This window comes from Leopardus geoffroyi, chromosome B3, assembly GCF_018350155.1.
Source record: "Leopardus geoffroyi isolate Oge1 chromosome B3, O.geoffroyi_Oge1_pat1.0, whole genome shotgun sequence".
NCBI classification, from domain to species: domain Eukaryota; kingdom Metazoa; phylum Chordata; class Mammalia; order Carnivora; family Felidae; genus Leopardus; species Leopardus geoffroyi.
In genome coordinates, this window is record NC_059337.1 from 33,889,056 (window position 1) to 33,913,761 (window position 24,706).

At 35.5% G+C, this 24,706-nt stretch overlaps 1 protein-coding gene across 14 annotated transcripts in view; it reads left to right on the top strand.

Moving 5' to 3' along the window:
• The window catches only part of MYO9A (myosin IXA), a 284,985-nt gene that overhangs the window by 35,468 nt on the left and 224,811 nt on the right, over positions 1 to 24,706 (top strand). For all 14 annotated transcript variants that reach the window (XM_045449212.1, XM_045449210.1, XM_045449214.1 and 11 more), the window contains 2 exons: positions 7,014 to 7,924; positions 20,483 to 20,577. In XM_045449212.1, coding sequence (XP_045305168.1) covers positions 7,085 to 7,924; positions 20,483 to 20,577 — 935 coding nt within the window. In that variant the 5' untranslated portion in view covers positions 7,014 to 7,084. The remainder of the gene's footprint in view (positions 1 to 7,013; positions 7,925 to 20,482; positions 20,578 to 24,706) is intronic.

Below are 24,706 nucleotides of genomic sequence, written 5' to 3' on the forward strand. Positions count from 1 at the left end.
AATTTTTTTTAATGTTTATTTATTTTTGAGAGAGAGACAGAGACAGAGCACACGCCGGGAAGGGGCAGAGAGAGAGAGGGACACAGAATCTGAAGCAAGCTCCAGGCTCCAAGCTGTCAGCAAAGAGCCTGACATGGGACTTGAACTCACGAACTGTGAGGTCATGACCTGAGCTGAAGTCAGATAATTAACGGACTGAGCCACCCAGGTGCCCCTATTTAAATTTTTTTTTTTAATGTTTACTTTTGAGAGAGACAGAGTGTGAGCAGGGGAGAGGCAGAGAGAGAGGGAGACACAGAACTGCACATGTGCTTCAGGCTCTGCACTATCCACGCCGAGCCTGATGCGGGCTCAAACTCACAAACTGTGAGATCCTGACTTGAGCCGAAATTGGATGCTTGACCAACTGAGCCACCCAAATGCCCCTAGACTGTGACATTTTTAGATATCAGTAATTTGGATAACAAGAGATACCTAAATTGTGAAAGGGTATTGCACTGAAGTGTTACCTATTAAAGTGAGTTGCTTTGATTGCAGAGAACAGAAACCCAGCTCAAAGTAGCTCAGGGTAAAAGGGAATTGATTGTCACACTTAAGGAAGTTCAGTGGTGGAGTTTATTTGAGGCACAGCTAGCTTCAGTAGCCCAAACAATGTTGATTAGGTTTTGCTGTATGTATTTGTTCATTTTCTTTTACTGCGTAAGGACTTCTGTGCATTCAGGAAAGATGGCTGCAAACAGTTTTAGATTTACATATTTCTGGATAACCAGCCCAGCAGAAAAGAAAATGCAGCAAAGTTCCAATATGGAATCTCTATGAGCAGCCGCTGTTGCCAGGGGGAATGGAATAATTGATTAGCTGGGTCTGGGTCACGACTAATACCACCCTTCCTCCCCTAGTTAGGGGATGAGGTTGGTCTATTCAAAGTGTGCTGTGTCAAATGGCAAGGGAGGAGTAGTAGTTCTTCAAAGGCAAATGCAGTACTGTACTTTCATTAGAAGGGCCAGCTTACCTACTGCACAGATGAAACCGGTTAGCTGTCCATGTACCTATCTATAGTGTGTCATCTGATAACTAATTTATTCCATCACCTTTTCTTTAGTTGAAATATTACAAAATGTATTTTCTTTCAGCACTCAATTTGGCTTTTACTTCGCATTGACCTACTATAAGTAAAACTGGGCTCCTATGTGCTATCTAGTTGTGAAGATGAGCTAACGTGCACATTTGTCACATCTTACCTAAAAAGCTTTTTCTCAATCTTTTTTTTTTTTTCTTTAAATTCTTTAAGGAAAAGAAAAGAGTATGTTTTTTACTTTCTGAGAGATGCACCTGTCCATCTTTGACCTAAATCTCATTCTCATTTAGTTTGTCTTATTGAAGAACCTTGGCTCATCAGATAGACCTTCATTTTCTTAAGTTTTCAGTTTCTGCTTCTCTACTTGATTCTATTTATAACCATAAAGATGTGCTCCCAAGCCCCCTAACAAATGATTCACTCATACTTCTCCCTTTTTTCTTTATAGCAGATTTGACCAATGTCTGCTAATTTACTTGCCAATCTGTCTTCTCCCACTTCTTCCTTAACTTCTTACTTCCTACTTTTCAGAGGCCCCAGTAATATCCAGAGACCTTCATTTCAGGCCTAAACCTAGAATTACAGTATGTAAGGGCTAAAAGGGACCTAAGAGATATTTAACTCAACTTTCTTTTTTTATTTTGCTTGATGTTATTTTGATTGTACTGACTTTTTTTTTTGTCTAGAATTTAGATGGTATATGGAATTTTTTTAAACTTTCAGATCTTGATCAGATCATAAATGCGTGTTTATTAAAAACGATATAGTTGGATTTTAAAAATCTCTTGGTAATCTTTTTCTTTTAAGTGGAGCATTTCCATTTAATGTAGTTATTGATACATTTAGTTTGCTTTCCATTTGTTCCATCTGTTCTGACTCCACCCAGGACCCCCTTCCTTTTTGCCTTCCTTTGAATTGATTATTTTTTAATCATTCCATTTTTTTCACAGTGTTAGTTGGGAAGTTATACCTTTTTTCTAATTTTTTTAGGGGTTAGCCTAGAATAGAAGTTGGCAAACTTTTTTTTTTTTAAAGTTTATTTATATATTTTTGAGAGCGAGCTTGGGGGAGGGGCAGAGAGAGAGAATCCCAAGCAGTCTCCATGCTGTCAGTATGGAGCCTGATGCGGGGCTCAGTCTCATGAACTGTGAGATCACAACCTGAGCTGAAACCAAGAGTTGGTTGCTCAACCGACTGAGCCATCCAGGCACCCCTAACCTGTTTCATTTAAGGGCCATATAGTAAACATTTTTGGCTTTGTGGACCATATGGTCACTGTTATTGTAGTGCAGAAGCATCCATTGATAACAGGTAGTGGTATAAATTACAGTGGATTAGATAAAGTCATTTAGATAGAAGAGCACGGGGTTGAGACCAGAAACTGGGAGATTTTGTTGTTGTTGTTGTTATTTTTTTTTTTTTTGAAATTTCCATCAGAAAGTACACCTGTACATCTAAATTTTCAAACAAATTAGCCATCTAGTGCCGAGAATGATAGGAAATAAATCTGAAGAGCAGTTTACTTTGGATGACATTAAAATGCTTCACTGAAAAAAATAAAATTTTATATTTAGTATTTTCAAGAACATGAGTGAGTAATATCCCTTAAATTAAAACAATTATGGGGGCAATGGGGGGGGGGGCTCGGTTGAGCATCTGACTTGACTTTGGCTCAGGTTATGATTCCAGGGTTGTGGGATCGAGCCCTGATTCGGGCTCTGTGCTGAGTGTGAGGTCTGCTTGGAATTCTGTCTCTCCTCCTTTACCCCTCTCCCCCACTTACGCTCTTTCTCTTTCTAAAATAAGCCAAACAAAGCAAAAAAACCCAGTTATGGCACTTAAGGTAGAAAAAAGATCAGGTGGATATGAAAATGACAGAAACTTTAGAAGTGAAAGCTAGTGTAAAACAACAGCGTGATTTTCATGAAAGGGAAGTCAATAGGATATCTGTTTTCCCAGTATTAATCTATGAAACCAGTGTAGTGTCAGTCAAAATATCAGAAGGTTTTGGGGGTGCCTGGGTGTCTCAGTCGGTTAAGTGTCTGATTTTAGCTTAGGTCGTGATCTCACAGTTCATGAGTTCCAGTCCCATGTCGAGCTCTCTGCTGTCAGCACGGAGCCTGGAGCCCCTGCTTCAGATTCTGTGTCTCCCTCTCTCTGCCTCTCCCCAGCTTGTGCATGTGCATGCTCTCTCTCTCAAAAAAATAAACATCAAAAAATGTCACAAGGTTTTTTTTTTCGTGGTAGTGGACATGCTGATCTTAAAATTCTTATGGTAGAGTCAAAGTAACATTAAGGAAGAACAAATTGAAATGATATACCTTCCATCAAAACTTATTATAGAGCTATAGTAATTAAGATAGATTCAGGGATGGACAGATAGACTACTGGAAGAGAATACAGAGCCCAGAACACCTTGATATTTATATGGAATTAGCTACATGACAGAGGTGGCATTATAAATCAAGGGAGAGATTGGACTCTTCATTGAGGTGCTGATTAAATTGCTAATCTGATTTGGCATGAAAATAAGAGCGCTATGAAAATAAATTCTGTATGGATTAAGTACATAAATGAGAAAAGAAAAACCTTAGGCCTTTTTGAAGAAAATGCAGGATGGATAACTTTATGTCTTCAGGATGAGGAGGGATTTTTAAAAACTATACCAGGAGATAACGCCATGTAGGTTTTAGAGCCAGACAAACTGCTTCAAATATCAACTTTATCACATGCTAGTTATGACTTTGGGCAAGTTATGTAATCTTTCTTGTTTTCTCATTTGTAAAATGAGGATGATAATGGTAAAAACAGCCCTCAGGAATTGTGAGAAATAAAATGTGAAATGCTTAGAAAAATGACTGGTATAAATAAACACACAATAAGAGTTAACTACAATTGTTGTTACTGTAATTTACTAAAAAAGAAATCATAACCTGTAAAGGATTGATAAATTTGACTATTAAAAACTCTATGACAAAAGGCATTGTGAATAAAATAGAAAGCTAAGGCACTAATAAGTAGGAGATAATTATCACACATTTAACTGAAAATTGATTAGTATCCAGGCTATATGAAAAACTCATTTAAACCAATAAAGAAAAGACAACTCAAAAAACAGAAATGAATAAGCAACATAGTCCAAATGGCAAATGGTAAGTGTTGCTCATCCTCATTCTAGTAAACAGGGAAATGCAAATTAAAGTAATGAGATACCTTTTTACACTTACACTGGCAGAAACTCAAGTCTGACAATACTTTTATTGGTAAGGAGGCAGAGAAACTTGAGCCCTTCCTACACTTGCTGTGAAATAGTTGGTACAACTACTTTGGAGAGTGTTTTGTTAATATCTAGTAAAGTTGAATGTGCTTAAAACCCAACAATTCTAGGTGTAAAGCCCAGAGAAATTCTAGGAAAGACATATGAAGAGACATGTATGAGATCTGCAGCATTGTTTTAATAGTGTAATATTGGAAACATTCCAAGTGTTCACTAGAAGGACAGTGGATTGATAAATTGTGGTATAAATCATCCAGTGGGATTTAAAAACAAAGACCTTGCTTTTAAGAGCAGTTTTAGGTTAGGTTCACAGCAAATTTGAACAGAAGATCCAGACCCCCCCAACCTCCCCCCATACATACATAGTCTCCCCCAATATCTACATCCCTCCCCCACCCCAGTACATTTGTAACAATTAATAAACATTAATTGGCATATTATTTGGCAGTTAATGAACTTTTACATGTATCAGCACTTATAAATAGAAAAGACAATGTTAACGTGAGATGCAGACTATTAAGTATGGTATGACACCATTTTTTTAAAGCCTAAAAGAGTGAAACAGTACTATCTATAATTCATGGAGACCCACATGTGTAATAAAAATATAGAAACAGGACAGTGGTTCTCTCTGCAGAGCAAAAGAAGGAGCTTTATCTCTAATATGTTGTTTGTAAACTGATCTGGAGTAATTACAGCAGTTTTCAAACTTGTTGAATTCGGTGGTAGCTATATGACTGCTTTTTATATGTTCCATAATATTCTCTGTGTTTGAAAGGTCATCTAGGAAAAAACAAAACAGAGTTTCTTCATTTGAGAACTTTTACAAATATGTAATATTATGAGAGAGAAGTAACTGAAGGTATTTAAAAAAAAATAACAGCATCTTTGTATGTTAAAGGATGAAATAAAAAAGGAAAGTGGTAACATGTGAGGATGATTCTCTGATGGGGCAAGTTTGATGGAGATGATAAGAAATAGGTTTTATTAACCCTGGAAAGGACATGGGATATATTTTCTTTGTAGACTAGAATGGAAAAACTAAGATGAGATGAAAATAGGGATACATTTTGAGTTGGAAAATGCTATTTTCTCAGTGGGATGCCAAAGTTGAAATCATTCTGGAGGTGTTATGTACATGGGGTTTGAGAAGATTGGAAGGATATGCAGAATACATGTAAGAAATGCAATAAGGTTAGATAAAAAGGTAACCTTGAAGGAAAAGGGAAGGTTGAATAAAAGTTATAATAGTATCAGCTATATAATTTCATCAGCAAGCCGGGGGCAGGATCTTTTTGTTGTTAGGAGAGGTAGAGAGAGAACCCAAAAGTCCTTGAAAATATATCTATTCTATAGCAGGTTTCTCTCATATTTTCTTAGTTATAATTTCATCTAGTTTGATTTTTTTATTTAATCTCATCTTCTTAATGGTTTTTTTCAAGCTTTTATTTAAATTCCAGTTAGTTAACATACAGTATAATATTAATTTCAGGTGTAGCTTTTTTGTGATTCAGTTCAATACCTAGTGCTTATCACAAGTGTCCTCCTTAATTCCTATCACCTATTTAATCCGTCCTCCCCACCCATCTGTTTTCTGGTAACAATCAGTCTATTCTCTATAGTTTAGAGTCTGTTTCTTGGTTTTCCTCTCTCCCCTACATGTTCCTTTGTTTTGTTTCTTAAATTCCACTTATGAGTGAAATCATATGGTATTTGTCTTTCTCTGACTTATTTCGCTTAGCATAATACACTAGTTCCATCCACATTGTTGGAAATGGCAAGATTTCATTCTTTTTTTATGGCCGAGTAATATTCCATTGTGTGTGTGTGTGTGTGTGTGTGTGTGTGTGTGTGTGTGTGTGTGTGTGTGTATCTCACATCTTTATCCATTCATCAGTTGATAGATATTTGGGCTCTTACCATAATTTGGCTATTGCTGATAATGCTGCTGCAAACATTGAGGTGCATGTATCCCTTTGAATTAGTATTTTTTTATCCTTTGGGTAAATAGTAGTGCTGGATCATAGCGAAGTTCTATTTTTAATTTTTTGAGGAACTTCCATACTGTTTTCCAGAGTGACTGCACCAGTTTGTATTCCCACCAACAGTGTTAGAGGGTTCCCCTTTCTCCACATCCTCTCCAACACCTATTATTTCCTGTGTTGTTAATATCATCTTCTTACTGTTTTTAATTTCACAAAAATTTGGCTTCATTGATGGCATTGTTTTGTGTTTTTGCTTTATCCATAAGAGCTTTTGGGTGCAGGGTGATCTGTATGATTATTCTGCCCTTTTTAATCTAGTCTTTGGCAAGTCTCTTTAAATATAAAGAAAGAAATTGACTCTAATCTCAGGTACTTTGGAAACATTTGAGATAGAGTACAAAATAATTTTTATTTGCACTCTGGATTTTGCATTATTAGTATGATAAAACATGGAAGAATCTTTGGCAAGTTGCTTTTGGAGAGTGTCCAGATTTGGGCAATAAAATGTAATATTACGTGGTCTCAGACTGTTTTCAAGACTTTCTAGACTAAGAATTAGGATATTATGTTCTAAAAGATGTAATCAACATGATTTAAGCCTTTCTTTCTTGAGCATCAGAAGGTAAAGATTGTTTATATGATTTCTAAATGTTTCACATCTTTTATGTTACAGTTCTTTTGCCATGAAAATGGTTTGCAGGGTCTTGGACACATACTATCCATGCTGATGGGACAGGATCCAATATGAATATAAATGATGGAGGAAGACGACGCTTTGAGGATAATGAACATACGTTACATATATATCCTGGGACAATTTCAGAAGGGACTATCTACTGTCCAATTCCTGCCAGAAAAAACTCCACAGCTGCTGAGGTGATTGACTCTCTTATAAACAGACTTCATCTTGACAAAACAAAATGTTATGTTCTTGCAGAAGTAAAGGAATTTGGTGGAGAAGAATGGATACTCAATCCAACAGACTGTCCAGTTCAGCGAATGATGTTGTGGCCCCGAATGGCTCTGGAAAATCGCCTGAGTGGAGAGGACTATCGCTTTCTTCTGAGAGAAAAAAACCTTGATGGATCAATCCATTATGGTAGTCTGCAGTCATGGCTACGGGTAACAGAAGAACGTCGTAGGATGATGGAGCGGGGTTTTCTTCCACAGCCTCAACAAAAAGACTTTGATGATTTATGTAGCTTACCTGATTTGAATGAGAAAACTCTCTTAGAAAACCTACGAAATCGCTTTAAGCATGAAAAAATTTATACCTATGTTGGCAGTATTCTAATAGTTATTAACCCATTCAAGTTTCTTCCTATTTATAATCCCAAATATGTCAAAATGTATGATAACCACCAATTGGGAAAACTGGAGCCCCACATTTATGCTGTGGCTGATGTAGCTTATCATGCCATGCTTCAGCGCAAAAAGAATCAGTGCATTGTGATTTCAGGAGAGAGTGGTTCTGGGAAGACTCAAAGCACAAACTTTCTTATACACCACCTTACTGCACTCAGTCAGAAAGGATTTGCCAGTGGAGTGGAACAAATTATTCTTGGAGCTGGACCAGTACTTGAGGTAAGTGTGTAGAAATACTTTTCTTACTCTTAAACATGTCTTTGAAAAAATTTTTTGTAAATGTGAGAAAATGTAATGAAACCACAAGTATAGATATCATTTTTAGTTACCAAGGAAAACTGGAAGATGGGAAAGCAAAAAAGGCAGCGTGGAAGATTAAAGGGTATGACAGTGGCAGTATATTTTTCAAAGGTGTTTTTGGGTCATAGTGATGAAGTAAGAGATGATTGGAGTCGTATGTATCCCCCTGTAAAGGGAAATAGCCAGCACAGGACTCCTGTCTGTAATTGGGTTGTGGAATTAGGTGTTGGGGAAAATATTCTCATCAATCTATTTGTATCTTTGCAACTTTAACATGTGTGCCTAGTATTGAATTCTAAGGGTTCAGTTTTGAAAATGTAGAGAATATGGGAAAAAAAGTTTTAGTTCTATAATGTTTTAGAAGTAATAGTACCAAAGGTAGAAAGGAAAAAGAATACACTTTTTGTTTTAGAGTTGAAAGGAAAAGGTAGTATTACCTATTTTTTTTATTAAAAAAATTTTTTTTATGTTTATTTTTGAGACAGAGAGAAACCGAGCATGAGTGGGGGAGGGGCAGAGAGAGAAGGAGACCCAGAATCTGACACAGGGTCCAGGCTGGGCTGTCAGCACAGAGCCCGACGCCAGGCTTGAACCCATGAACCGTGAGTTCATGACCTGAGCTGAAGTTGGTTGCCTAACCAACTGAGCCACCCAGGTGCCCCAATATTACCTATTTTTTAAAAGAGATTTTGTGAGGTATAACTGAGATACAGCAAACTGCACATATTGGAAATGTACAATTCGATAAAATTTGACATGTATATATACTAATTAAGCCACTGTCACAGTCAAGATATCGAATACATCCATTATTCCCAAAGTTTCTTTGTGATTCACAAAGTATAAGTATAGTGTAAGAAACCACTTACACACTTACACTATAGTTTGTGATTTCTATAATTTTGTATAAATGGAATCATATACCATATACTCTTTTATGTTTGATTTCTCTTGGTATAATTATTTCAAGATTCATCCAGGTTGTATGTGTCAGTAATTCATTCCTTTTGCTAAGGTAGAATTCCACTGCATGGGTGCATGATGCTTTGCATTTATCCATTTACCTGGTAATGGACTTTTAGATTATTGCTAGTTATTCACTGTTGCACATAAAGCTTTATACAAGTCTTTGTGTGGACATACACTTTACTTTGGGTGAATACCTAGGAGTGGAATGACTGGGTTATATGATAGGTGTATGCTTAACTTTTTAAGAAACTGCCAACTTTTTCTATAGTGTTTATACTTACATTTTATATTCCCACCAGGCAGTGTGTGACAGTTCCAGTTACTCCATATCCCTGCTAACCCTTGATATAGTCATTCTTTTAAATTTTAGCCATTCAAATATATATACAGTGGTATCTTACTGAGGTTTTAATTTGCATTCTATAATGACTAATGCTGTGAGCACATTTTCATGTGTTTATTTGCCCTCTATATATCTTCTTTGGTGAAGTATCTGTCAAATTTTATTGCCTAATTTTTTATTGGATTTTCTTAAATTTTTTTTTAATGTTTATAATTTTTGAGAGAGACAGAGTGCCAGTTGGGGAGGGACAGAGAGAGAGGGAAACCCAGAATCCGAAGCAGGCTTCTGGCTCTGAGCTGTCGGCACAGAGCTCAGTGCATGAGATCATGACCTGAGCCAAAGTCAGATGCTTAACTGACTGAGCCACCCAGGCACCCCTCTTGCGTTTTTGATTTTAGCCATTCTGATGGGTGTAAGGTAATATCTCATTGTGGTTTTGATTTGTATTTCCCTGATGATGACTGATGTTGAGCTGGATTTGATTTGTATTTCCCTGATGATGACTGATGTTGAGCATCTTTTCATGGCCATTTGTATGTCTTCTTTGGATAAATAAAATGGGTCCTCTGCCCATTTTAATTTTATTTTTGGCTTTTTTTTTTGTGTTGAGTTATATATATATATATATTTTTAAATATATTTTAGATATTACCTTATTGATATATTATTTGGTAGGTTGTCTTTTTGTTTGTTGTTGGTTTCCTTCACTGTACAAAAGCTTTGAAAAAAAAAATTTTTTTTTATTGGTGTGGTCCCAATTGCTTATTTTTGCTTTTGTTTTCCTTGCCTTCTGAGACATATCTAGAAAAATGTCACTTTGGCTGATGCCAGAGAAATTACTACTTGTGTTCTATTTTAGGATTTTTATGGTTTCAGGTGTCACATTTAGGTTTAATTCAATTTGAGTCTATTTGTGTATGGTGTTACAAGGTGGTTCAATTTCATTCTTCTGCATGTAGCTGTCCAGTTTTTCCAGCACTATTTATTGAAGAGAATGTCTCTCATTATATGTTCTTGCTTCCTTTGTCGTAGATTAATTGACCATATAAATGGTTTATTTCTCGGTGCTCTATTCTGTGCCATTGATCTGTGTGTCTGTTTTTGTGCCAGTACTGTACTGTTTTGATTATTACACCTTAGTAGTATATCTTGGAATGTGGAATTGTGATACCTCTAGCTTTGTTTTTCTTTGCCAAGATTGCTTTGGTTATTCCAGGTCTTTTTTGATTCTGAAGAGATTTTACTATTATTTGTTCTAGGTTTAAAAAAAAATCCTGTTGGTATTTTGATAGAGATTGCATTGAGTGTATAGATTGCTTTGGGTAGTATAGACATTTCAACAATATGAATTCTTCCAATCCATGAGCCTGGAATATCTTTCCATTTGTTTGTGTCATCTTCAGTTTCTTCAATCAGTTATTTTGTAGTTTTTGAGTATAGGTCTTTCACTTCTTTGGTTAAGTTTATTCTTAGGTACTTTATTATTCTTTTTGGTGCACTAGTAAATGGTCTTGTTTTCTTAATTTCTCTATGTGCTGCTCTGTTATTAGTGTATAGAAATGCTACCAATTTCTGAATATTAACTTTGTATCATGCATCTTTACCAAATTCATTTATTATTTCGAATTGCTTTTTGGTGGAGTCTTTAGGATTTTCTATGTGTAGTATCATGTCATCTGCAAATAGCGATAGTGTAACTTCTTTACCAGCGTGATGCCTCTTCTTTTTCTTGTCTGATTGTTGTGGACAGGACTTTGAGTACTGTGTTGAATAAAAGTGGCAAGAGTGGACATATTTGTCTTGTTCCTGATCTTAGAGGAAAAGCTCTTTGTTTCACCATTGAGTGTGATGTTAGCTGTGGGTTTTTCATATATATAGTCTTTCTTATATAGATGTATGTGCTCTCTAACCCCACTTTGTTGAGAGTTTTTACCATGAATGGAATTTAAATTTTGTCAAATGGGTTTTGTTTTCTGCACCTGTTGAGATGATGATATGATTTTTATCCTTTGTTTTGTTGATGCTGTGTATCACATTGATTTGCAAATCTTGAGCCATTCTTACATCCATGGAGTAAGTCTTACTTGATTGTGGTGAATGATCTTTTTAATGTATTGTTGTATGTGGTTTGCTAATATTTTGTTGAGGAATTTTGCATCTATGTTTATCAAGGATATTGGCCTGTAGGGGTGTGTGTGTGTGTGTGTGTGTGTGTGTGTGTTGTTTTTTGATTTTTATCATCAGAGTAATGCTGGCCTTGTGAATTTATTTGGAAGCTTTCCTTCCTCTTGTATTTTTTGGTATAGCTTGATGAGAATAGGTATTAACTCTTTTCTAAATGTTTGGTAAAATTCGTCTGTGAATCTGTCCTGGACTTTTATTTTTTGGTAGTTTTTTGATTACTGATTTACTTGTAATTGGCCTTAGATTTTCTATTTCTCTTTTGTTCAATTTTGGAAGATTATATGTTTCTAGTAATTTATAGACTTCTAGGCTGTCTGGCTTGTTAGTATATAATTTTTTGTAGTATTCTCTTATAATTCTTTACATTTCTGTGATAGTTGTTACTTCTCTTTCATTTCTGCTATTACTTATTTGGGTCCTTCCTCTTTTTTTCTTGATGAGTCTGGCTAAGTGTTTTTCAATTTTGTTTACCTTTTCAAAGAACCAGCTCTTGGTTTTATTGATTAAAAAATTTTTTTTAATGTTTATTTATTTTTGAGAGAGAGGGAGACAGACAGCACAAGCAGGGGAAGGACAGAGAGAGACAGAGACACAGAGTTTGAAGCAATCTCCAAGCTCTGAGCTGTCAGCACAGAGCCTGACGTGGGGCTCAAACTCACAAACCATGAGATCATGACGTGATGCTTAACCGACTGAGTCCCTCAGGCGCCCCTCCTGATTTTTTTTCTATTGCTGTTTTTAGTCTTAATGTCATTCATTTCTGCTCTGGTCTTCATTATTTCCTTCCTTCTATTTACCTTGGGCTTTATTTGTTGTTATTTTTTTTTTTCTGGTTCCTTTAGTTGTTAATGTAGATTGTTTGAGCTTTTTCTTTTTTCTTGAGTTAGGCCTGTGTTGCTATATATTTCTCTCCCTTTCTCTCTTTCTCTGTCTCAAGAACCAGCTCTTGGTTTTATTGATTTAAAAAGTTTTTTTTAATGTTTATTCTTGAGAGAGAGAGAGAGAGAGAGAGAGAGAGTGAGGGAGGGAGAAGGGCATAGGGAGAGAGAGAATTTCAAGCAAGTTCCTCAGTGCAGAGCCTGATGTGGGGCTCTATCCAATGATCCCAGTATCATGACCCAAACTGAAGTCAAGAGTCTGATGCTCAACCAACTGAGCCACCTAGGTATCCCTAATTTTAAAAAATGGTATTCATCAGGCACTTATAAATATTTGTAGATTGCTTTGGGGTAGTGAGGACATTTTAACAATGTGAATTCTTCCGTGAGCACATAATGTATTTCAATTTATTTGTGTCATCAGTTTTTGTCATTAATGCCTTTTGGTTTTCATTGTACAGATCTTTAACCTCCTTGGTGAAATTTCTCTCAAATATAACCATCTCTCAGTAGTACCTTTTGAAGAGCAGAATTTTAAATTTTAATGAAATCCAGTTTAACCATTTTTTTTCTCTTATGGATTGTGTTTTTGGTGTCATATTTAAGAAAACTTTGACTAAACCATGGTTGCAAAAGTGTTCTATGTTTTGTTTTGTTTTTTCATTAGTTTTGTAGTTTCAGTTTTGCATTCAGGTCTATGATTAATTTTGAGTTTATTTTGTATATGGTGTATAGATCCAGTGTTTTCCTATGAGTATCTAATTGTTTCAAAACTATTTTTTGTTGAAAGACTATTTTTCCTTTACCTCGTTTGCCTTTGTGTCTTTGTCAAAAAAATTGTACATATATATGTGGGTTTATTTCAGCATTCTGTCTCCTGTTGATTCATTTTTCTTCATGACAATGCCATGCTACTTTCATTATGCAGCTTTATAATAATTTTGAAATTAGGTAGTATTAATCCTTCTTTTGCTTATTTTGGATATTCGAGGCCTTTGCATTTCCATATGAATTTTAGAACTAAATTGTCAGTTTTTCTATAAAAGTTTTTTGGGACTTTGGGATAGTGTTAAATCTATAGTTTAATTTTTAGAGAAGTGATATGGTAACAATATTAAGTCATCTGACCAATGAACAAGTTTATTTCTCTACTTATGAAGATCATCTTTAATTTCTCTGAGCAATATTCTGTTGTTTTTAATGTATAGGGCTTGAACATGTAAGATATATTTGTCAGTATTTATTGATGCTTTTATAAACAGTATTTAACATTTTTCAATTGTTATTTCCTAGTATATAGGGATACAGTTGAAATTGGTACTTTGATCTTGTATTGTACAAGCTGGCTAGGTACAAATATTAATTTCAATTTTTTTAAATTTTTATTGGATTATCCACATAAGAAGTAATATTTGTGAACAAAAAGGCAGTTTTATTTACTTTCTTCCAGTTGGAATTTTTTTTCCTGCAGATTTCACTAGTTACTCCAGTATGAAGAGATGCGGTGAAAGTAACATTCTTGTCTTGGGGGAAAGCATTTAGCCTTAAACATTAAGCGTGATGATAGCTGTTGGTTTTGTGTAGATGTTCTTTAGTAGATTGAGGTCCATTCCCTTTCATTCTTACTTTGTTTAGAGTTTTTATCAGGAAAGGTTGGATTTTGTCAAATGCTTTTTCTGTGTCTATTTGAGATAGTCATATGGTTTAAAAAAGAATAGTTTGTTAATATGGTAAATTATATTGATGGATTTTTAAAATTTAATTTATTTTTTAAAATTTATATCCAAGTTAGCATATAGTGCAACAATGATTTCAGGGGTAGATTCCTTAATGTCCCTTACCCATTTAGCCCATCCCCCCTCCCACAACCCCTCCAGCAACCCTCAGTTTGTTCTCCATATTTATGAGTCTCTTATGTTTGGCCCCCTCCCTGTTTTTATATTATTTTTGCTTCCCTTCCCTTATGTTCATCTGTTTTGTATCTTAAAGTCCTCATATGAGTGAAGTCATATGATTTTGTCTTTCTCTGATTTTGCTTAGCATAATACTCTCTAGTTCTATCCACGTAGTTGCAAATGGCAAGATTTCATTCTTTTTGATTGCTGAGTAATACTCCATTGTATATATATACCACATCTTTATCCATTCATCAGTCAATGTGCACTTGGGCTCTTTCCATACTTTGGCTATTGTCGATAGTGCTGCTATAAACATTGGGGTGCCTGTGTCCCTTTGAAACAGCACACCTGTATCCCTTGGATAAATACCTAGTAGTGCAATTGCTGGGTCATAGGGTAGTTCTATTTTTAATTTTTTGAGGAACCTCCATACTGTTTTCCAGAGTGGCTGCACCAGTTTGCATTCCCACCAGCAGTGCAAAAGAGATCCTCTTTCTCCGCATCCTCGCCAACATCTGTTGTTGCCTGATGTGTTAATGTTAGCCATTCTGACAGGTGTGAGGTGGTATCTCATTGTGGTTTTGATTTATATTTCCCTGATGATGAGTGATGTTGAGCATTTTTTCATGTGTCGGTTGGCCATCTGGATGTCTTCTTTGGAGAAGTGTCTAGTCCTGTCTTTTGCCAATTTCTTCACTGGATTATTTGTTTTTTGGGTGTTGAGTTTGATAAGTTCTTTATAGATGTTGGTTACTAACCCTTTATGTGATATGTCGTTTGCAAATATCTTCTCCCATTCTGTCGGTTGCCTTTTAGTTTTGCTGATTGTTTCCTTCACTGTGCAGAAGCTTTTTATGTTGATAAGGTCCCAGTAGTTCATTTTTGCTTTTGTTTCCCTTGCCTCTGGAGACGTGTTGAGTAAGAAGTTGTTGCGGCCACAGTCAAAGAGGTTTCTGCCTGCTTTCACCTTGAGGATTTTGATGGCTTCCTGCCTAATGTTTAGGTCTGTGATCCATTTTGAGTTTATTTTTGTGTACGGTGTAAGAAAGTGGTCCAGGTTCATTCTTCTGCATGTCACTGTCCAGTTTTCCCAGCACCATTTGCTGAAGAGACTGTCTTTATTCCATTGGATATTCTTTCCTGCTTTGTCAAAGATTAGTTGGCCATATGTTTGTGGGTCCATTTCTGGGTTCTCTGTTCTCTTCCACTGATCTGAGTGTCTGTTTTTGTGCCAGTAACACACTGTCTTGATGATTACAGCTTTGTAATACAGCTTGAAGTCTGGGGTTGTGATGCCTCCTGCTTTGGTTTTCTTTTTCAAGATTGCTTTGGCTATTCGGGGTCTTTTGTGGTTCCATACAAGTTTTAGGATTGTTTGCTCTAGCTCTGTGAAGAATGCTGGTGTTATTTTGATAGGTATTGCATTGAACATGTAGATTGCTTTGGGTAGTGTTGACATTTTAGCAGTATTTGTTCTTCCTGTATATTGATGGATTTTTGATTGGTAAACCATTTTGGCATTCTGGGGATAAACACCAATTGTCATGATACATTATCCTTTAATGTATTGCTGGATTTGGTTTGCTAAAATTTTGTTTAGAATTACTGATATGTGGTCATGAGAAATATTGTTTTCTTTAATGCTTTTTTTTTTTTTTTTTAATCAGGATAATTCTGGCCATATGGGAATGAGTTGGGGTGTTTTATATTTTTGGAAGAGTTTGTGTAGAACTTCTTTTTTCCTCCTACTATCAGTGTTAGGATTGATATGATGGAATCCAGGCCTGGTGTTTTCTTTGTAGGAAAGTTTTATGTATTTATGTATGTATGTAATTATCTATTTAGAGAGAGAGAGCAGGGAAGGAGGACAAAGGGAGCAAGAGAAAGAATCGTAAGCAGGCTCCACACTCAGCATAGGGCTCCATGCGGGTCTTGATCCCACAATCCTCGGATATATTGGAAATTCAATTTACTGAACCATTCAGGTACCCTGCAGTAAAGTTTTAAACAAAGTTTGGATTTTTAAAGTAGATACAGATCTACTTTGAACCTGTTTGTGTCTTTGCACCTGAAGTATGTCTCTTGGGGAAAGCATGGAGTTGGATCGTTTAAAAAAAAAAAACATCTTTTCTGCCAGTTACTTTTTGACTGGAATGTTTAAGCCATTTACAGTTAATGTAATTACTAATGTAGGATTTGTGTCTGCCATTTGATTTTTAATAATTTTTTTAATGTTCTTGTATTCTTCCATTATTATCTTCTGTTATGTTAAGGAGATGTTTTCTCGCATACCATTTTAATTTTGTTATCTCTTGTTTGTTTGTTTTAGCAGTATTCATCAGCATTCCAATTAACATAACAATTCAGTTTGGATTACTACCAACATGTGTTCTTTTTTTCTTCATATAGATTTGCTTTATTAAGTGTCCTTTCATTTCAGCTTATATTACTTCATTTAGTATTGCTTTGTAAGGACCATTTGCTGCCTAATGGATTCTTTTGGTTTTTGTTCATTTAAATATCTCAATTTCTCCTTTAATTTTTAAAGACGGTTTTATGGGACACAGAATTCTTGGTTGACCGGCTTGTCTCAGTGCTTTGAATATATAGCTCCACTCTCTTCTATTCTTGATGTTTTATTTGGAGAAATTCGATGTTATGCTTATTGACGAACTTATATATGGTATGTGTTGCATCTCCCTCACTGCTTTTAAGAAACACTTTTTGTCATTCAGCAGTTTGATCATTATTTGTCTAAGTACTTATTCTTCATACTTTGAATTTGTGAAGGTTGTTAGATATATAGATTAGTGTTTTTCATGAAATTTTGGAAGTTTTGGGCTATTCATTGTTAAAATATTGATTCTGTGTTTTCCTCTCTATCCTCTCCTTCTGGTGTTCCCATTATATACATATATTGGCATGTTTGATGGTGATCCACCCGTGTCGGAAGCTCACTCTGTTCATTTCTTGTTTATCTCCCCCCTGCTATTCCTTAGGTATCATCTCAGTTGATCAGTGTTCAAGTTTCGTGATTTCTTCTACTTGTTCATATCTCTACTTGAGCCTCTTCAGTGCATTTTTTATCTTAGTTAATTACTTTTCAGTACTGGAATTTTTATAATTTCTCTGCCTTCACTAATATTCTCTACTGTTAAGGCATCTTTGTCATATTTTCCTATAATTGTTTGAAAGTATTTAAAATAGTGATATAAAGTTTTGGCTTTGATGGTCCAACATCTGGGCTTTTTCAGAGACAATTTCTGGTTATTGTGTTTATAAAATTTTTTTGTGTCCCTACTTTCTTTCTTTTTTGCATGTCTTATAATGTTTTGGTGAAAAGTGGGCATTTTTATTAATACAATGTGGCAGTTTTGGAAATGAGGTATTTACCTCCTCCCAGGATTTGTGGTGGTTGTTTTGTTATTGCTGTTTGGTTGTCCGTGACTTCTTTGAAATTAGTCTGTGAGGTCTGTTCTTTTTTTCTGTGAGGGCTTTACATTCTCTCTTCATTTAGCTTAGTGGTCAGGTAATAATTGGACAAAGATTTTAAAAAAATGTCCTGAAGCAATAAGGTTTCCAGTTTGTGTGTGTGTGTGTGTGTGTGTGTGTGTGTGTGTGTGTGAAGTTCTTAAGTTGTTTGGTTACCTCATTTTTTGCCCCATTCTCCTATTTGTACCTTAGGCAGTTGCAGTGTTCTAATCAATTGCCTCTGATTGATTTTAACAAATATACATGGTTGAAAAGGCTGTTCCTTGTGAGTGCTTTCCAAGTCATTTCAAGTAAAGATAACCCTTTGAGTGAGGTTTTCCAGTGAAATACCATGTAGCTCAAATTCTGACAGTTACTTGTGGGATGGGGCTTTGGCTATAATCCTGTTTTGATCCTTCAATGGCTTTTAGGCTGCCTTTGAAACAGACTGTAATTATAGGGCATTGCTTTTCTCTTCAGCATAGAGCTAGGGAGAGGGAGATGGTAATTGGCTAAGTTAAAATGCCACAATGCCTTTTTTTTTTACTGAGATTCATCTGTTTTCCCCTCAAAGGATTATTGCAAGCCTTTGGTTAATTTCTAGAATTGTCAAAAAGTTGATTTGTATAATTTTTTTGGTTTTATTTCTCATATGAAAAAGAGGATTTTCAGAGATCTTTATCATTTCTCTAACCTTACTTTCAATGATCTTTTCAGGAGATTTAAGTAATAAAAAATTCTTTCTGTATTTACCTTTCTGGTTACCATTTCTGCTGTTCTCCATTCCTTCCATATGTTGATCCATATTTGAATATGATATTTTCCTTTTGCATTAAGGACTTCCTTTAATGTTCCTTTTAGTGTGGTTTGGCCTATGATGAGTATTTTCAGATGTAGATGTCAGAAATTGTCTTTCTTTGGCCTTTAAAATTAAAAGAATAACCTTATAGTAAAATTGTATTAATTTTAAAACCTGTTAATTTTTGTAACCATCTGTATACAATCTGAGTACCCATTACCTCTTGAAACTCCCTCACACTATTCTTTATCTTCAAACCCTCTGACTTCCCTCCAGTAGTCCCATAATCCGTGAAGACTACGTGTCCCCTGTTGTTGTTGTTTTGAAAATGTCACAGAAATGGAATCACACGCTAAGTACAGTTTTGGGACTAGCTTCTCTCATTCAGCATTATGTCTTAAAGATTCATTCAAGTTGTTGAATATGTGAATTCAACCGGGGATTATTTCTTTTAAATATACATTTTAATAAATTTTATTGGGATGTAACTTAGAATAAAATGTAGCCATTTAAAATTTATACTTCAGTGATTTTTGATAAATGTGTATACACTTAACGTAACCATCATTATTACACAATGAAGCTGTAGAATATTTTCATTACTCCTTGTGCCCTTTTGTAGACATTGCCTAACCACACCCTCATTCCCAGACAACTCTGATCTTCTTCCCATTACTGTTTTGCCTTTTCTAAAATTTCATATTACAATATGTACTCTTGAGTCTGATTTCTTCTACGTGGCGTAATGTTTTGATATTCATCAGTGTTGATGTATCATCTTTATTGCTGGGTAATATTCACTGCATTGTGTATACTTTGGTAACAATATATTCTTTTATAAATAGTACTATAACTTTAAGTTGATGTGATAAAGTGCAATACATTATGTAGTGAAACCTTATTTCATTTATACTATTCCAAAATTGCGATTATTTTTTTTTAAATGTTTATTTATTTTTGAGAGAGAGAACACACGTGAGCAGGGGAGGGGCAAAGAGAGAGAGGCAGAGAGAGAATCCCTAGCAGGCTTTGTGCTGCCTCTGAGCTCAGAGCCCAGCATAGGGCTCTATGTCATGAAACATGAGATGATGATCTGAACTGAAATCAAGAGTGGCCACTTAACCGATTGAGCAATCTAGGCACCCCTAAAGTTGTAATTATTTTGATGTAATTATTCTGCTTCTATCTCCTTGTTATTTAATTTAGTAAGATCTAAAAAATTATATATTGAAATATAGTAAGAAAGTTTGCTGGCTCTGGGATGTAAAAGTTAATTTTAAGGAGTGTTAAATCTTTATAATTAAAATTTATTTATTAAACTTTTTAAAAAAATATTTATTTTTGAGAGAGCATGAGCTGGGGAGGGGTAGAGAGAGAGGGAGACAGAATTCGAAGCAGGCTCCAGGTTATCAGCACAGAGGCTGACGTGGGGCTCAAACTCTTGGACTGTGAGATCTTGACCTGAGCCAAAGTCTGACAATTAACCGACTGAGCCACCCAGGCACACCTAATTAAGATTTATTTTACTGAAAAGCATAAAATACTTGTTTTTTCAAAAATTTTTTTCAACATGTATTTATTTTTGAGAGACAGAGCGTGAATAGGGGAGGGGCAGAAAGAGAGGGAGACACAGAATGTGAAGCAGGCTCCAGGCTGTCAGCACAGAGCCTGACATGGGACTCAAACTTGTAAACCGTGAGACATGACCTGAGCTGCAGTTGGACGCTTAACCAACTGAGCCACCCAGGTGCCACTCTTCTTACTTGGTTTTATTTCAACTATTAGTTTTTCTCTTTTACTTTACCTAAACCATAGGAGTCTGAAGTTAAAGAAAATTGCTTTTCTACTGTCTCTTGCATTTTGTATCTTTGAGCTGACCTAAGTAAGATTTTCCATTTTGAAAATGAAATTAACAAGAACTATTTATTTTGACAGGCCTTTGGAAATGCAAAGACAGCTCATAATAACAATTCAAGTCGTTTTGGCAAGTTTATTCAAGTAAATTACCAAGAAACTGGCACTGTACTTGGGTAAGTAGCAGTAATAGGCTTTGGAGTATGTTTGTATTTTTACCATTGATTGTCTCTTCATAATCCATAGATTATTCATTTACTCTTAATGAGCATAGTGAAACTGGTGTCTACTAAGTTTTTGCTTCTAAACTTTTTTTTGTTTTGGAAAAGTTCAAGCCTGAGAAAAGTTCAAAGAATAGTGTAGCGCTTATATACCTTTTTTAAAATTTTTTTTTTTTTCAACGTTTATTTATTTTGGGGACAGAGAGAGACAGAGCATGAACGGGGGAGGGGCAGAGAGAGAGGGAGACACAGAATCGGAAACAGGCTCCAGGCTCTGAGCCATCAGCCCAGAGCCCGACGCGGGGCTCGAACTCACGGACCGCGAGATCGTGACCTGGCTGAAGTCGGACACTTAACCGACTGCGCCACCCAGGCGCCCCTATATACCTTTTTTAAAAAAATATATAACTTATTGTCAAATTGGCTTACATACAGCACCCAGTGCTCATCCCAAGTGCCCTTCTCAATGCCCATCACCCATTTTCCCCTCTCCCCCACCTCCCCACCCACCCTCAGTTTGTTCTCTGTATTTTAGAGTCTCTTGTGGTGTGCCTCCCTCCCTCTGTGTTTGTAATATTTTTTTCCCCTTCCCTTCCCCCATGGTCTTCTGTTAAGTTTCTCAAGATCCACATATGAGTGAAAACATATGATACCTGTCATTCTCTGACTTACTTCTTTCACTCAGCATAATAACCTTTCAATTCCATCTACATTGCTGCAAATGGCATGATTTCATTCTTTGTCATTAGCACTTACATATCCTTAATGTAGATTTATTAATTATCAACAATTTGCTGCATTTGTTTTATCTCAGTGTGTTATGCATACATTCATTTTTTAAAATTGTTTTTGAGTAAGTTGGGCATATAATTTGACCCCACACAGGAATCACAGCCACATTTTCCTATATAATACTTTTTAAGAAATTAAATATGTTACAATAACATTAAAAAAATTTTTTTGTAATGTTCGTTTATTTTTGAGAGAGAGAGAGAGAGAGAGAGCCAGAGTGCAAGCTGAGGAGGGACAGAGAGAGAGGGAGACACAGAATCCGAAGTAGGCTCCAGTCTCTGAGCTGTCAGCACAGAGTCTGATGTGGGGCTTGAACTCAGGAAATGTGAGATCATCACCTGAGCCGAAGTTGGACGCTTAACTGACTGAGCCACCCAGGTGCCCCTCCAGTAACATTTCTTACATAGTGTGTAATCAGAGTACCTCTGGTTGTGTCAGCAATATACTTCCTAACTTTAAAATAACTAATAAGCTTTATTTTTAGAGCAGTTTTAGGGTCACAGCAGAAATGAGTAAAAAGTACAGAGTTCCCATATACCTCTTTACTCTATCCCCCAGTTTCCCATGTTAAGAACATCTTGCATTGGCGTGTTCCATTTGTGTTGTATATTCTGTGGATTTTGACAATTGTATAAAGACATGTATTCACCATTACAGTATCATATGGAGTAGCTTTACTGCCCTAAAAATCCTGTGTGTTTTGCCTGTTCATCCCTTTTTACTCACTAACCTTTGGCAACCACTTATATTTTTATAGTACCCCTAAGTTTTGCCTTTTTCAGAATGTCATATAGTTGGAATCATATAGTGTATGGTCTTTACAGTTTGGATTCTCTGCCTTAGTACTTAAAAAAAAAATTTTTTTTAATGTTTATTTTTGAGAGAGAGACAGAGAGGGCGGAGCTGGGGGGGGGGGCAGAGTGTGAGAGGGGGAGGAGCAGAGAGAGGAAGACACAGATTCCGAAGCAGGGTGTAGGCTCTGAGCTGTCAGCACAGAGCCTGATGCAGGGCTCAAACTCATGAACCTTGAGATCATGACTTGAGCGGAAGTCGGATGCTCAACTGACTGAGCCACCCAGGCACCCCCTTTGCCTTAGCACTTTGTATTAAAGTTTCTTCCACACCTTTCATGGCTTGATTTTATTGGGCTAATGTTAAATGTATGTATTAATTTGGAGATAATTGACATCTTGGGCTATTTAGAAATGCTTTTAAGTTTTTGTATTTCTTATTTATTCCTAAGTATTTTAATGTTGTTATTAAAAGTGTGATTTTTCGGGGCGCCTGGGTGGCGCAGTCGGTTAAGCGTCCGACTTCAGCCAGGTCACGATCTCGCGGTCCGTGAGTTCGAGCCCCGCGTCGGGCTCTGGGCTGATGGCTCAGAGCCTGGAGCCTGTTTCCGATTCTGTGTCTCCCTCTCTCTCTGCCCCTCCCCCGTTCATGCTCTGTCTCTCTCTGTCCCAAAAATAAATAAACGTTGAAAAAAAAAAAAAAATTAAAAAAAAAAAAAAGTGTGATTTTTCTCTTGCATTATATCTTCTAGTTGTTTGAAGATATATATGAAAGTTACTGATTTTTATATTTATATCTTATTATCTTAGTTATTTTATTTTTTGCATTTTACTGTCGTATCTCTTACCTTTTCTTGGTATATATGCAAAAATAGATACTTTTACCTTTTTTTCTGCTCTTACATCTTTAGTAATTTTCTCTCTTGTCTGATTCCAAGTAATTTTGTTTCAGACCTTTATATGAATGACTTTACTTTTTTCCACTAAGTAAAATGCTGGTTTTAGGACATTTTATCACATTAATGGATTAGTATCGATTTAAATTTTCTGTGAGTGGTTTTCTGAGTAACAAAATGATATTGCATTTTATCAAATGCATTTTTCACATTTGTGGAGATTAGCATAATCTTCATTCTGAGATATATCAGTGTTATCATTATTTTCCTAATATTGAATCACTTTGTGTTCCTGGGAAAACAGTCCCACCTGGTCAGTACAAAATGATACGTATACACACACACTCACATACATATGTACACAAACATATTTTTGTAGACACATATAAATTGGTTCTATTCTGTTTTCTAGTTTTTATTTATGATTTTTGCATCCATATTAATAAGTGAGATTGGTCTTTTTCTTTTTTAGGCTATTTTAATTATGCTTACTATTTTACTTCTTTTAATTTTAAAATTTTGACCAAAACTATGTACATTCTCCCCCTGCCAACAAAAACAAAACAAGAAGGATAAATCCTTCTTCAGTGATAAGTTTCATAACTTATTTCCTTTCTTATTAAAACTATGTTTCCAAAGGTACAGTTGGTACTTTTACTAATAAAAATGGGATGCAGTCAAGTTGTCAAGTTGTACTTTTCTAGTATTTATGATTGTGATGCAGGAGAGGTTGATAATAGGTACAGTAGTATATATTGCTTTGTAACTTACAAAATATCATTATATATATTCATTGATTCTTAAGACAATTTCATGAAGTAGGAATGGCAGATGTTTATTTTCCCATTTTATGAATGAAATCCTGGCTCTTACATGTTAAGTGATTACCTAAAATGGTTAATCTTTTCTCTTACAACAGTGATGAACAAAAATCTTTATCTTGAGGAGTAAGTCAACAGATACATATTGAAAAAATTTTTTTTCATTTCAAAAATTTCTAACTCTTAGCAAATATATGTTAAACATTTTTCTTTCATTTTATCATTCATTGGGCAAACATTTATGGAATTCATTTCTAGTACCAGGCACTGTGCCAAGTGTTGAGGACAAAAAAAATATATACACTTGTCCTCTGCCATTAAAATTCTCATAGTCTTTTTGGGAAGACATGTTTACATAAGAGGATTACAGTAAGTGAGGTAAGTACAGTGATTAAAGCATGCATCTGGGAGAGTTCACAAAAAAGGATTTTTATCTTGGGTCTTGAAAAATTGCTAAGAAGAAAAAGTGGTAAATCACATTATTGATTGAGGAAATGAATGGAATCATAACAAGAGCTTGGTGTACTTGAGGAGTAAGTTCAGAGGCTATAATGGTCAATTGGTTTCAGATTCTGAATAAAGCTCCAATGTTTATAATTTATCCTTTTGACATTGGGAAGGAGATTTTAAAAATTTTATTATATAAAATGTCAAACATAGAATTAAAGAGAATAGTACAAGGAATGCCATTTGATTAAACAGTTATCCCGTTTTGCCATATATACTTCATCTATTTTTTTCTTTTTCTTTGCCGATGTATTTTAAAAAACAGTCCCAGGTAGAT